General features: G+C 40.5%; 1 protein-coding gene across 1 annotated transcript; it reads left to right on the top strand.

The window, feature by feature from the left end:
• Nucleotides 1-328: 328 nt before the first annotated feature.
• On the top strand, nt 329-1,000 carry LOC108368603 (uncharacterized). The gene has a single exon (XM_017623479.1). It carries the CDS (start codon nt 329-331, stop codon nt 998-1,000), a length of 672 nt encoding a protein of 223 aa, XP_017478968.1.
• The last annotated feature ends 14,032 nt before the right edge of the window (nt 1,001-15,032 follow it).

Here is a 15,032-nt window from a genome sequence, read left to right as displayed (position 1 = left end):
TGAAAGGCTAGGGGCGCACATAAAATGTCTTGCGTCGATGCTTAAGGAAAAAGACGGCAAACGGCGTACTATCCACCAACCGATGAGAGACGTTATCGAGAATATCCGGTCTCTATACGAAAAGGCTGCTGCAGAAAAATGCAAGTGCAAAGATAACGAGGCAGTCTGTGTTATTGGAAGCACACAAACGTCGCCATGGCCAAGAGCAAAGCCTGGCTCCGTTCGGAGAAAAGCGGCTACTGAAGCTGTCGGCTCCCCGGCGAATAAACGCGGAAGGAACGGAGGAAGTCAACAGGGATGTCCACAACCCGTAGAAAACGGGCCTACAATGGATTCTACGGCCACAGTGCAAGCAAATAAAGACAGCGAGTGGACCGAGGTCAAAAAGAAGGAAAAACGGCCCAAACCGAAGAATGTTGCCACCACAGGAAAACTGAGGCCAGACGCAATCATCATAGAGAAAAAAGGTGAAAGCTCGTATGCCGACATCCTAAAAAAGGTTAAGAGTGATGAGAACTTTAAGAGTTTCGGGGATTCCGTATCCAAAATACGACGCACCCAGAAAGGCGATCTTCTTATCGAACTCGCGAAATCATGCCCAAAGTCGGCGGAATTAAAGGCCCTTGTGAGTGCTACCCTAGGGGACGATGCTTCGGTAAAGACATTTACTCACCGAATCCTGGTAGAATGTAAAGACATCGATGAGGTTACAACCAAAGAAGAGGTATACAATGCTATTAAATCATTGCCTGGTCTTGAAGGTATTGAGAGTTCAGATATAACTGGTCTGCGCCCTGCTTATGCTGGCACTCAAACAGCTACTATTAGCTTACCTGCTCCAAAAGCTAAGAAACTTATACAGCTTGGGAAAGTAAAGGTAGGATGGGATAACTGTCGCATCCGCGAAAGGGTCCAGCTGAAAAAATGCTTTAAATGCCTCCAGTATGGCCACATGTCCCGTAATTGCGGTAGCTCATTTGACCGGTCGAATCAGTGCTGAAAGTGTGGCACTGAGGGGCACTTCGCTAAAGATTGTAAAAATAATCCACAGTGTATTCTGTGTAGAGCGGAAAAGAGAGAGAACATAGACCATATTACAGGCAGTTATAGATGCCCAGTTTTTAAGAAAGCTCTTACAAACAGGAAAAAATGAGAATAGTCCAAATAAACCTCAATCACTGTGAAGCAGCGCAAGATCTACTATCACAAACAGTAAGGGATCTTCAGGCAGACATGGCGATTATAAGCGAACCTTATAGGTGTAAAGATGACTGTGCGTGGGTTTGCGATAGTAAACAGGGTGCAGCTATATGGCTCTGTGGTGGACTCGCATTTCAAGGAAGGCACAGCATGGGTGAAGGTTTCGTTCGAGCTGAGGTAAACGGAATTAGCATTTTTAGTTGTTATGCAAGACCTAGCCTTACAAAAGAAAAGTGTACCCTTATGCTGCGTAGCATTGCTGAAGAAGCAAACGGGAAATCCCCGCTAATTATCGCCGGTGACTTCAATGCGTGGGCAACAGAATGGGGTAGCAGACTAACAAATAAAAGAGGCGAGCTGCTGCTTGAAACTTTTGCCCAACTCGGCGTATCAATAGTAAACAGCGGGTCCACATACACCTTCCGCAAAATGGGAACTGGGTCAATTATTGACATAACGCTGGCGAGTGACTCCTTGGCCCAAAAAATTAATTGGAGAGTTAGTGAGGAGTATACCCACAGCGACCATCAGGCAATAATAATGGATATAACTCTGAGGCGACCCAAACAGATGCCAAATCTGACAGGCCCAAAATGGAAAGACAGTACGTTAGATGGAGAGGTCCTAGCCTGCATGATGGAAGAGTTCCAACACAAAGTTGGCTCGGTAGAGAGCGAGGTTGACCACCTGGTTCGTAACCTCGCATGCGCCTGTGATGCTGCTATGCCTCGAAGAGTGGTGAGGAAACAAAATTCCCCATGCTATTGGTGGAATAACGATATAAAAATACTTAGACGTCAGTGTCTGAGTGCTAGACGCAGAATGCAGCGTAGCAGAGGGAGGCCAGACTTCAACGAAAACCTACAATCTCTAAGAACGGCGAGGAAGAGCTTAAAAAACGCCATAAAAGTAAGCAAACGTGAAAGCTTTAAGAAAATATGCGAAGAAGCGGATGTAAACCCGTGGGGCACGGCCTATAGAGTAGTAATGGCAAAAACTAAGGGCAAGAAAGCACCGAGTATCACGTGCCCAGAAAGGCTGCGCGATATAATAACGACTCTATTTCCACAAAGGGAAGAAGTCGTACCAAACTGTACACGATACGAAATTGTTGATGTCCCAGTTATTACGGTTAACGAATTAGAGTCCGCATGCAAGAAGATCCAAGACGGAAAAGCCCCTGGGCCAGACGGAATACCCAACAAGGCTTTAAAAGCTGCAATTAAAATGAGGCCAGATTTATTTGTAAATGTGTTTCAGACTTGTCTTAATGAGGGCATTTTCCCGAAAAGATGGAAGGTCCAAAACCTAGTCCTAATACCAAAGGGAAATAAGCAATCTGGGGAACCCTCGTCCTATCGGCCCATATGCCTATTGGACACACTGGGAAAAATCCTCGAAAAAATTATTTGCAACAGGCTTACATCGATCGCAGAAGAGAGACGCTTTCTATCGCCACACCAGTTTGGCTTCAGGAAATCTCGTTCAACAATAGATGCTGTTAAATCAGTGGTTGACATAGCCAAAGAGGCCATCGAAGGGAAAAGGTGGCGTGGAGGCAAAAAGGAATACTGTGCTGTTATAACGCTAGATGTGAAAAACGCATTTAACACTGCGAGCTGGCAGCACATAATGTAAACCCTAATCAAAATGTAGGCCCCGAATTACATTATCAGAATAATTAGGTGCTATCTCTCCGAACGGGAACTAAAGTACCGGAGCGACAGAAGAATAGAGGCGTACAGTGTTTCCGCGGGGGTACCCCAAGGATCCGTTCTCGGGCCTCTCCTGTGGAACTTAATGTACGACGAGGTTCTATGCATCGATTTGCCTCCTCGGGCAAAAATAATAGGATTCGCAGACGACATAGCTGTAGTAATAGTAGCGAAGCATATACAGGATATTGAAAGGAAAGCCAGCGAAGCTATAAAGAGAGTGAAGGCATGGCTATCATCAAGATATCTAGAACTCGCTGATCACAAAACAGAGGCTGTATTGATAAGTAGCAGAATGGCCATAGAGACAATAACACTCAGTGTTGGATCAGAAACTATAATATCAAAGCCCGCAATCAAATATTTGGGGGTAATGATTGACGGCCGTTTAAACTTTAAGGCCCACCTGGAGTATGCAGCAAAGAAAGCATCGAATTTACAGGCATGCTTATCTAGAATGATGCCAAATATCGGCGGTCCCAAACATAGTAGAAGGGTATTGCTTAGTAGAGTGGTCAGCTCAGTCTTACTCTACGGTGCTCCAATTTGGGCTGAAGCAATGAGCCTAAAATATCATGCGAAGATACTCACATCTGTGTATTGCCTAAGCGCACTAAGGACTATTTGTGGATTCCGAACCATATCTGACGAAGCATCCTTCGTAATTGCCGGACTGATTCCCGTAGATATCCTGGCAAACGAGATGCAAAGCGGGTATCTGTGGGAAGTACCAGTTTAAACCGAAAAGAAGTTATAGAGCAGGAAAGATGTCGCTCTATGGAGATCTGGCAAAAGCGTTGGGATGAATCGGAAAAGGGTAGGTGGACTCATATGCTTATTCCATGCATTAAAAACTGGCTGGAAAGAGCCCACGGAGATTTAAACTACTACTTGACACAGTTTCTTTCGGGACATACCGAGAGTATCTAAAAAGATTTGGGCATGGAGATTCCCCACACTGTCCGACTTGCACAGGCCTTGCTGAAAACGCGGAACATACAGTATTCTTTTGCCCTCGCTATACCCCTGAAACCCGAAATATACTGCAGGGTAGCAACATTGTAGACTACATGTTAGAATCAGCAGAGAACTGGCATAAAATGTGCGCACACATCTCTGGAATTCTTAAAGATCTGAACAAGCTAGAACCGGTTAAATAACGTAGCGAGCCTGCTGGCCAACCAGCCCCGTGAGGTAATACCTTAAATGGCAGTGCCGCGGGGAGAGTGGTTAGTGGAGAGGTTTCAGTACGCAGGTGTAGCTGTGAGGCTGCAAGTCGTGCATACTACTATGCCGGTATAGTAGTACTCATGGGAGTTCCCTCTTCACGGGCGTCATCCCAAAAAAAAAAAAAAAAAACAGGAGTTGGAAAAGAGAAATTTAGCAGCCTTAGGAAGAAAAGTGGAGTTATTATCACGGCGGCGAGAGGGACGCTGTAAGCCATATTATAAAAGAAATGATTAAGAGTGGTGTAATTGAGCCATCAGCGAGTCCATGGGGCTTGCCGGTAGTACTCGTGAAGAAGAAGGATGGCCAAATGCGGTTCTGAGTTTACTACGGGAAACTAAACGATGTAACGAAAAAGGGCAGCTATCCACTGCCCAGGATCGATGATACTCTGGACTCGTTGACTGGCACGACATGGTACTCAACGCTCGACCTTAAGTGCGACTATTGGCAAGTGGAGGTAAGTGAGGAAGACAAGGATAATACAGCCTTTTAGCGTTGGAGATGGTCTTTGGCAATTCAGGGTGATGCCTTTTGAATTATGCAACGCTTCTGCCACTTTTGAAAGACTTATGGACCATGTGCTCAAGGGACTGCATTGGAAAACATGTTTGTTGTATCCAGACGGTAGTAACGTATAGGCTAAAAGCTTTGAGGAACACCTGAAGAATTTGGAAGAGGTTTTCCAGATGATAGCTGGCGCAGGTCTCAAACTAAGTCCTAAAAAGTGCTCACTGTTCAAGAAGGAGGTGAACTATTTTGGGCACAAGGTGACAACAGAGGGCGTCTGCACTACGACGGAAAAGATAGAAGCAGTAAAGGACTATGCACTTATTATCGCCGGTTTATTGCGAATTTTGCCAGCGTTGCTAATATCCTCCACGAGCTCAGAAGGAAAAATAGACCCTCGAGTGGAACAACGAACAGGAGGAGGCTTTCCAAGGTTTGAAGGAACGGCTATGTACTGCCTCTATGCTAGCGTATCCCCTTCCAGGTGGAACACTTATTTTGGACACGAATGCTAGCGGTTATGAGATAGGAGGTGTATTGTCGCAGATAATTGATGGGCAGGAGAAGGTGGTTGCCTAGTATAGCCGATCGATTGAAAAACCATAGAGGAACTACTGCGTAACTCGGAGAGCTTCTAGCGTTTGTGGAGTGCGTCAAACATTTCCACAAATACCTCTAGGGGCAACATTTCCGAGTTCGAACGGATCATGTAGCGCTGAAGTGGTTACTACAGTTCAAGAATCTAGAAGGACAGCTAGCTCGGGGGATTGAGAGACTGCAAAGTTATGACTTCGCTATTGAACACCGCAAGGGAAGTGTCCACGAAAATGCTGATGCCATGTCCCGTCGACCATGTAGCCTGGAATCTAAACACTTGTAACGACAGCCGATTTAATATGAATAATTATGCATATATATGTATATACATAAATATATGGGGATATATGCATGAACATGTGTATATCTAGGCATGCGTATTCTAAGCCAAAGAAGCAACACTTTTCGAACCACCCCATACGGTTAAATTCGCCCTGGTGATAACAGTAGAAGCAGTATAAGTAAACAAAATAAAATGTTTCCACTCGCTACCTTAAAGGCGTAAAGTCCAAAGTCAAAATAGCGGGTGCGATAGAACTTGTTCGATGTCGTGATTTGCGATCTTGCTATTGGCTGGCCTGATCATGTGTAGATGAGTGTGCTTGTAAACAAAAGGATAACCGCAGAATCACCGTAACCAAAACAATATGCTTAAATAGCGAGCTGAAGCTGAGTCGAGATTCTTTGAAGAAAGTCAGTATTGAAAGCAATAAGTGCTCGACCGCGAATTTTTATACCCGCCAAATCGGTTGACAAAGTCAATTTTTAAATTTAAAAGCAAAGTGCTTAACCCAAAAAAACATTTTAAAGAAACATTTTTATAAAGGTGTAGTGCCGTGATCCGAGCCGCGCTTAAGATATTCGTGTGAACGCTAAGTCCCTACACCGGCGAATTTCGCTACAAGACCGACGGCCAATTGACCAACAAGCATCAACGCGTCCACGACCAGCGGTCAAAACCACAGCAAAAAGGCCAGAATACAAAAACGTAAAAGGCCAAAACTCATCTCCGTCCCAGTATCACATACATACAGCTACATATGCACAGCACCGGCTTAAGCAAGATCGCCAAACACACAATATCGAAGCAGCGCATATCACAGCACTCAAACTCACCTATCTATGAACAGCAGCATACACGCCTCATCCCGAACGCCAGCATAACAATCACCTGAATTTCCTTAGTTAGTAAAATTTCTCTTTTTGCACTTTCTTTGGATGTACTTTAGTTTAATGATATTAACGCGGCCCTTGTCTTGAATTTTAAAGTTTATTGTTTTTTTTTTATTTCATCATATTTTGCTTCATATGCATTAATTTTTAATCTTTATCTTTTGTTAGTTTAATTCGTAATTCGACACATTTTTGTTTTACACTGCATTTATTATTAAATTAGTTTTTAGACATACTTTTATTTTCACTACATTATTTACACTGCATTTATTTTCGACTTTTTGTTAACTTTAATTTCCTCACGCTTTATTGTTTGCACTACATTCGCTTTTCACTCAAGTTCTTTTATGTTCCACATTCACATTCTGTCAGCTTTTGTTGAATTTAGTAACATTGATTAATAATTATTTTGCAAAATATTAATATTCAACTTTTGCACGTCTGTGAATTTATTTTGTATTTTTTTTGTATATCCATCTTTATGTAATTTTTTTTTGTCACTCGCGCCGGTGTAAATACGTACTTTTAAACGACGGTCAATTTCTTTTCGCGACGTAGTGAAGGACCGAACTGAAGAGGAGAGCAAAGCAGGTGGCACACGTACCCACTGAGCATGATCCACTATACCACCTGTTTCTGTTTGTTTGCCTACTCTGCTTTCCAGTAGTTATATGTACATATGAATGCTTTGTTTGGCTTCCCCAACACTCGATTTACATGATTCAAGTACTTGAAAGCAATTCTTGCTCATTCTCTTTTGTGTTTTCTATTTGCTTTTACAGGTTTCAATTCTGTTGAATTCAAGTTTTTGGTTATTTAAATGGGAAGCAACGAAATTGCCAAAAGCAAAGCAAGATAGTTGAAACGACTTGACGGTACAGACGCATGTGTATTCGTCCCTTTTCTTCTCACCCCCTCTCTTCCACATGCGAGCAGAATTGAATTCAATACTTGAACTGTGTAAAAGCAGTCCAACACTTTCCAGATAGTCTGCATGCTGACGCTAGCATCGGTGGACATACTACATACGCACATACTGGTAAGTGAGAAGTCACTTAGGGTATTCACAGTTTACTTCTAAAGTTAAAAGGTGGCAACTTTAACAAGATAACACACTCGAACTGTGAGCAACCCTTATGTTTAAATAAAGTATTAAGTTGATCAACAATACCACGCATTGCTAGACCGTTTGCCTTTCACGCGTTTGTGTTTAGAGAGCATCAACAAACCACATACATATTTCTCTCTATTCTCTTTTATACTCAGCTAGCACAGCGCAAAAATAAAAAAAGAACCTTTGCCAGCTCCAGGCAGGCGCAAAGCGAAACTTATGTACAAGAAGCGCTGCGCTCAAAGCGAAATTCATGTATGTATGTACAAGCAGCGATAGATGCCAGTTTAACACAAAACATAAACATGAGAAAAAGTGGAGTAATTTTGCCCAAAAGTGTTATCTCTAATGAGTATGGGAACCAACAACAATCAAAGTTACCACATGGTAAAATGTTTTAAAGTTATCAGGTGGCAATATTAACACAGTAGATAATATAGAACTGTGAGCACCCTAATTATTGTTTACCATTAGCATATATATGTTCATACATACTAAGTGACATTAGGAAGGGTCACCAACAAAAAAAAAGATAATAACATAAAACGTGCATATACACATATACATGCATACATATATTTATGGGAGATAGCAAATGCAAATAAATACATGTACATACATATATTTGTATTTGTTGAACGTATATGTACTATGTCGGCCGCTGTGATGTTATGGTAAGCAGTGCGCGCTTTCACTCATCAGCACCTGGGTTCAAGCCCTGGTCAAAGCAACATCGCAAAAAATATAGAAAAAGGTTTTTTCTTAACAGCGGTCGTCCCTCGGCAGACAATGGCAAACCTCCGAGTGTATTTCTGCCATGAAAAACAGCTTCTCATATAAATACAATCACCGTTCGGAGTCGGCGTAAAACTGTAGGTCCCTCCGCTTTGTGTGACAACATCAAGGCGCACGTCACAAGTCGGAGGACAGGCTCGGCCAAACATTAACATATGTGTAAGCGCCAATCTATTATTATTATTATTATATAAATGTACTAGGGCGAATGTGGAATTTTAGACATCCGCGGATGCGAATGCGAATGCGGATGCCAAGTATTTTTAAGAAATAATTTAGGTGGGTTAATTGGGGGATTTAGGAAAATAAAAAATGGGAAATGTAGTCATTTTAAATAATGTTTTTTTTTCAATGTAGTACTTGAATTTAAAAATTGGAATTGGGTTAAAACCTGATTCTTAAAGTGACGTAAATCAAACCTGCGCCACTAAATAACTACTCGTTCAAGGCGAATAACTTGAAAAACTTGAAACTTGACAAAATTGTAAATTCTCTCCAATAACTCCTTTCTGAGAATTGCATCGGCGCTGCAAATGTCGGACGTATCCTCCTGCCTTTCATCTTCACAATCTAGCAGCATGAAAAGATCGTTGTTTAAACACCGTTATTTTCCATAGAATTCTTCATTCTCATTCTTCTGGTTGTTTCAGAATTTGGAGAACTGTAACATCATCAGCGATTTTCGATTTTAGCTTTTGTAATTAATTTGTAGTCCTTTCTTCTGTGACTGGTTTGAAAAATGTGTGCTTATAGCGAGGTTGTAAATAGGCAAATAAAATGTGATTTTCTGGGAATGAAAATGTCGAAGAAAATTCTGTTTGAAAGTCGTGGCTGCCAGCCGAATTAGTTTAAAATGTTGTTATTTTGTTAAAAAAGAACCCCGTTTTTTTATAATAATTTGAATTATTGGAATCACGGATGAAGGTCTCAGATCTGCTTAGTTCTGAAATGGTCCACTTGTAATGAATAGCTTCTAATTAGTTTTTTTTTATCAGCTGAGATCGACTTTTCCTAATTGCAGTAAGTCACAATTACTTACTCACCGCTGTCAGTACCATATCAAATCCGGTTTTTTCTCATTCCATGTGCTCAATGTGCTTTGATATTTTGAGGCAAATGTACGCAAATTTTCAACATATCGATTATATAGTATGGATAGGGCGCATTTCACATTGGGCGCGTTTCTAAGACGCAACTGTTTACCTCAACCGTTGCTGAAATGCTGTAAACTGCTGAGTGCAACTGTTTACCTCAACTGTTGCTGAAATGCTGTCAACTGCTGAGTTCAACAGTTACGTCTTAGAAACGGTATGATACATAAACTGCCAAAACATTTGTAAACAATCAAAATTAAATAAAACAGCACAAAAAAAAATATATATTAAGCCAAAAATATGGATAGCGCAGGATTTATAATTTAGTTTTTCTTATTTTATTTTTAATATATGTATTTGTACGTGTATTTTATTTTATTAACAGCCAGTTTCGCCAGAAATTTACAGACAAATTATTTTTTTATTTGAATTTTCTATGAAAACTGACGGAAGGGAAAAATCATTTTTGGCTTATATAAATTGTTGACTTCATGTAGCGAAATAATTTTATGATGGAAAAAATTGCGTAAAGTTGCCAACCGTTAAGCTGAGCGGAACTACTCAACTGTGCGTTTCTGAAACAAACACTCAACAGTTCAGCAACAGCTACGTCTTAGAAACGCGCCCATTGTGGCTGAAATGCAAAAAAGCCAAAACTAACTAAAATCTTGTTATTGCATAAAACGATGTGGGGACTTATGATTCGATGAAATGCATCATAATCAATCAAACAGTTAATTTTGGATTTTTAGTTAGTTACGGCTTTTTGTATATTGAGTTACGCCCTTTTCATACTGTATNAACAGTTAATTTTGGATTTTTAGTTAGTTACGGCTTTTTGTATACTGAGTTACGCCCTTTTCATACTGTATTAACGATATATTGCGTTCCAAGTCCCACTCCTCAATAGATATTAAATTCGCCTTGAAATGATTCTTATTTGATTTGTGAACTTGGCTGTCAACTTTTTCACATTCCATTTTACTTTTATTTCGCTACGTGCAAATTTTGACAATTATCACAAAATTAATATAAATGTTGTTGTTTTCGAGCATACAGAGGAGTATTTGCGTACTAAAAACAGTGGTTTTCTGCTAAGTAATAAAAAAAAAAAACGGAACTTAATCATAATAAGCCGTCTTATAAAAAAAAAAATATTACACTTATGTAGAAAAAAACCAGCGATGCATCCGGTTTTTTAATGTTCGATAGTTACATAATTCTTACCTAATGAAAGGTTATCTTTTTCCGCGCAAATTGTCGATTCTCGTTATAGCTAGACGTTGAACATTTCCGCTAGAAATATCTATTTAAGGATCTTACTCTTTGACTTTAAATTAAAAAAGAGGGGGGATTTAGGGGGACAGTTTTAACGTAGCATCTCCACAGGCCAAAGATATTAGCTAAAATTTTAATTTGGTTTGCCAGATATACGTTTCATCAGTGCACTTGCACAATATTCGCATTCGCAAAAGCTCCGCACTGATTATTGCGAATGCGAATCTTAAAATTAATGCGGAAGCTCCGCGGTTGCGAATGCGAATATTCGCAACAACCCTGGTTTGATGTTGTAAGCGCATACTTAAATGGAACTTTGAGTGAAAAAGTGTTTATGAAGGTGCCAGATATGTTGTTTGATATTTTACAAAGCATTATAATTAAGTTTGATAAAAACGGGCACATTGGTAGAAAAGCTGCGAAAATGATGAACGACATAGATGAAGGTGGCAACACTTGTCGACTTAAGAGGGCGCTATATGGCCTCAAGCAAGCCGGTCGGCAGTGGTATGCCAAACTAAAGTCAAAGCTTTTAAGTATGGGGTTAAACCCCACAGAAAATGAACCCTGGGCATGAATCACGTAACTTTGAAACGTTAGTCGTTCAAACGATACTGACAAAACGATGTCATCAAAACACTGATTCATGTATTTGTGTTCCTGTTACGTGTTACTGTTCCTCTTACGTGAAGCGAAATTGGAATCGAGTTGATGATATCGCACAAACGATCAAACCATTTTTGGTTTTCCTGAAGCAAGACAATCTCAACACGATATCGTACAGACGATTGTAGTCATACGTGATTCATGCCCTGTTTATTTCATGGAAAGTTTGAGAAAAAGTTAGTTTTACTGCTGGTATACTTAGACGATCTACTAATAGCGTCACATGAAGGAAAAATTATTCACAAAGTAAAACAGCAACTTTTAAATTATTTTTTTATTTTTATTATTTTTTATTTTTATTTTTCAAATTATTGTCTTGGGCTAGAGATCCATCAAAAGGATGGTGTGATTACTTTGAAGCAAAGTGGTTACATAAAAGAATTGTTAAAGACATATGGCATGAGTCAGTGTAACCCGGTAGCTACACCATCAGAGTTGAATGTGAATTTTGATAGGAATAATCCGAGTATTGATGAAGCCTGCCCACACCGGGAGCAAATAGGGGCTCTTATGTACTTGTCCGTCGCAACAAGGCTAGACATAGCAAATACCGTTTCAAGACTAGCACAGTTTGTGACGAAGATATCTTGCCGGTACTGCCAATAGGCGTGTGCTCTATCGAAAATCTAACCTACCGCTAATAGGGTACAGTATATTTTGCTTAGCTGTCCATCCTTCTTTGCACGAAAAACTTGTGCGCTTAACCGAAAAAAGCACTTAAGCGAATTTTCTTTACTACTTCAATGAGGAAGGTATCCGAATCCCTATGAAACCAAATAATGGAGGAGCACCTACCACGTAGAAATTACGGCAAGAGAAATTTTTTCCGTATGGTGTCTAATTATCTATATAACTACAAAAAATGATTGCCGTTCTCGTTGTTCTGCGTGATGAGCAAAATAAATAATAGCTTGTAAAATTAGCGTAAGTGTAGAGCCAGTGCAGGTAAACGTAATACTTTCTTTGATAATTGATAATAGTTGCACATTTTTAAGGCAGGTATCGCTAATGTGCAGGTATGTTGAATGCAAGTATCGTAGCAGTTTCCTTATAAATGTTAAAAATAATGCCGCTGATGCGTATTTTGGGGTAGGTATCTTAAATGTGCACTTAAGCACAAAGGCAGCAAAGCAAAATATACTGTACACCGATGCTGATTGGGGTGGCTGCACAACTGATCGTCGTTCCTACTCTGGATATGCTTTCTTGCTCAGCGGTGCTGTGATAAGCTGGAAGTCGTAAAAACAATGCACAGTAGCCCTTTCGTCAACGACGGCCGAGTTAGTGAGCTTGGCCAAAGCAGAAAAAGAGGCAGTCTACTTGCGTAGTCTCTTAAGCGATATAGGTCTTCAAGAGCTCACTGATATTAAAATTTATGTAGATAACAGAGGAGCGCAGTGTTTGGCGAATGATCCAGTTTTTCATGCGCGGACCAAACACATACATAGATATCAAGCATCACTTTGTAAGAGCGTGCATCAGCGCACGGTTATTCTCATTGAAGCACGTACCTACACAGGAGATGATTGCAGATGTGATGACGAAACCGTTGCCGCGAGCAAATCACGAGAGATGTCTTATCGGACTTGGTTTACCTACTTAGATGACCTGCATATTGAGAGGGCGTGTTGAAGATATTGATTTTGTATTCATTTACCTAACACTATGCATGCCCATCTATTACTTTATACATTGTCTTATTCATACATATGCCTATATGTCATTACTCTTTTTGCTTTATTCATCTCTTCTTTTTTAACTTTAACTTTCTTCTGGATTAAAACCTCGTGGAGTTAACATTAACTTATAATTTTACCTCAATAAAAATATCAAATTACTCTGCAATCCCGTCATACTTTTTAAAGCTGCTTTATATTATCGAGTTTGCTCTCCTTATATAACTCAAGAACTTCGCATTCATTGAAAATTAATTTTGAGGCAAATATTTGCAAAAAATAGTCGGACTGTTATGTAACAGAAAAAGACCGTTACGTGCGATATACATACGTATTAAAGGCCAGCGCAAGTGTATTTGCCGCATTTCGTTCAATAAGTACTCCTTGCATTGTACTCTACTCACAACACATTGTTACTCTTTTTCCGCATAAATACACTACTTGGCGTTGAGAGAGTAAATACTTTACGTACTTCCTATTACTCCACCAAAGTAGGTACTCTACTTTCTCTCATCGCGTACGAGAGATGTTTGCTGCTGCCAAAAGGGAGTAGTAAATCTACTATCTGTATTCATGTAGTACTGTAAGTACTTGCGTATTTAATTTCAATTCTGGTTGTTAGCCTACTAGTTGATATCGTTTGCGGCGCTGCGAAATTGAAAGAGTAAAACAGAATATGGAAATTGACGATGTATGAAAATGTTTGCGGCCTTATTTATAAAAAACTGGCAGACCCGGCGAACTTCATCCCGCCCAAAATTAGATTTTTAATTTAAACATTTTGGTCCAACAGTTTCTCCAACAATCCACATTTACGATTTGTACTGGCACTGAAATATTAGGCGGCCTTTGAGCAATGGCAAAATGACGAGATTAACACACTGGACGACTTTTGTATATTGTACTGTATTAAAATGTATTTATTTGGTGAATTTTACAAACGTTGATATCGATAAATGTTGAAGCCGAATAAAGTTTCCAAATGTAGAATTTTGAAGCAAGATGAAGTGGTTGATTGAATGTATGGTTGTGGTTGTTTCCAAATTGTATTTGCGCGTCGTTGTTGGCTGCTGTCTAAATTGCTTCTGTCGTTTTTTCGGTGCAAGCAAATATCTTCCATCATCACAAACAAGAAATGACATCTAGTGATGTGAAGAATAATGGTGTGAAAGGCAAATTGTGCAAAGGGAAATTAAGAGGCACAGGGTGCCCTTACACCCCACCCCACCGTGAATCGCCTAGGGATTCACCCTCTAAGCATAATACGGCAAGTTTCGAGGCTGGACGACGTAGCACTCCTCCAGTGTTTTGACATCGGCGACTCGTACCTGCCCGTCTTTGGCTGTAAACACCCGGACTACTCGTCCTTTCTGCCACCGGCTTCGAGGTAGTAGAGAATCGCAGATTAAGACTAAGTCATCTACCTTGATTGGCTCCACTCGATCGTGCCACTTTGGACGTAACAGCAATTGTGGCAAGTAGTGCCGTATCCACTGCTTCCAGAACCGGTCTTTCAGGTTTTGAGCAATGTGCTACTGCTTTTTGAGGCAAATTTTCTCGTCTGCTGACTGAGGTGTTTGAGTAGAGTTAGAGCACCCAATAAGGAAGTGGTTTGGCGTTATTGGGTCGTCTTCTTCCGATGCCAAGGGCACGTCTGTCAGTGGTCGAGAATTTAAAATATTTTCAATCTCTATTAGCACGCTCCTTAGCGTTTCTTCCCGCGGTACTTCGTCTTGAATAATTTTGTGCAGCAAGTTTTTCACGACGCGGATGAGTCTCTCCCAGCAACCTCCGGAGCTCGGATTAGAAGGGCAGTTAAATCTCCACTCAATGTTGCGTTGGGCGACTTCGTTGTCGATGCGTTGAAAGTCTAAAATTCGTTCCGCATCCTTCAGTTCTCTTTGGGCGCCTATGAAGTTCGTCCCGTTGTCACTTCTTATACGTACTGGCGTTCCCCGGCGGTTGACAAAATTCCGCAAACACAAGAGAA

The sequence above is a fragment of the Rhagoletis zephyria genome, unplaced genomic scaffold (assembly GCF_001687245.7).
Source record: "Rhagoletis zephyria isolate East Lansing unplaced genomic scaffold, Rhagoletis_zephyria_1.1 Rzeph_scaffold_03213, whole genome shotgun sequence".
In the NCBI taxonomy this organism is placed as follows: Eukaryota; Metazoa; Arthropoda; class Insecta; order Diptera; family Tephritidae; genus Rhagoletis; species Rhagoletis zephyria.
Note: the sequence above shows the minus strand (reverse complement) of the source record. Positions and strands in the feature narration are given on the sequence as shown.

Excerpts from the sequence above, each read along its gene's own strand:
- LOC108368603 (XM_017623479.1), top strand. The coding sequence starts at position 329 with ATGGATTCTACGGCCACAGTGCAAGCAAATAAAGACAGCGAGTGGACC.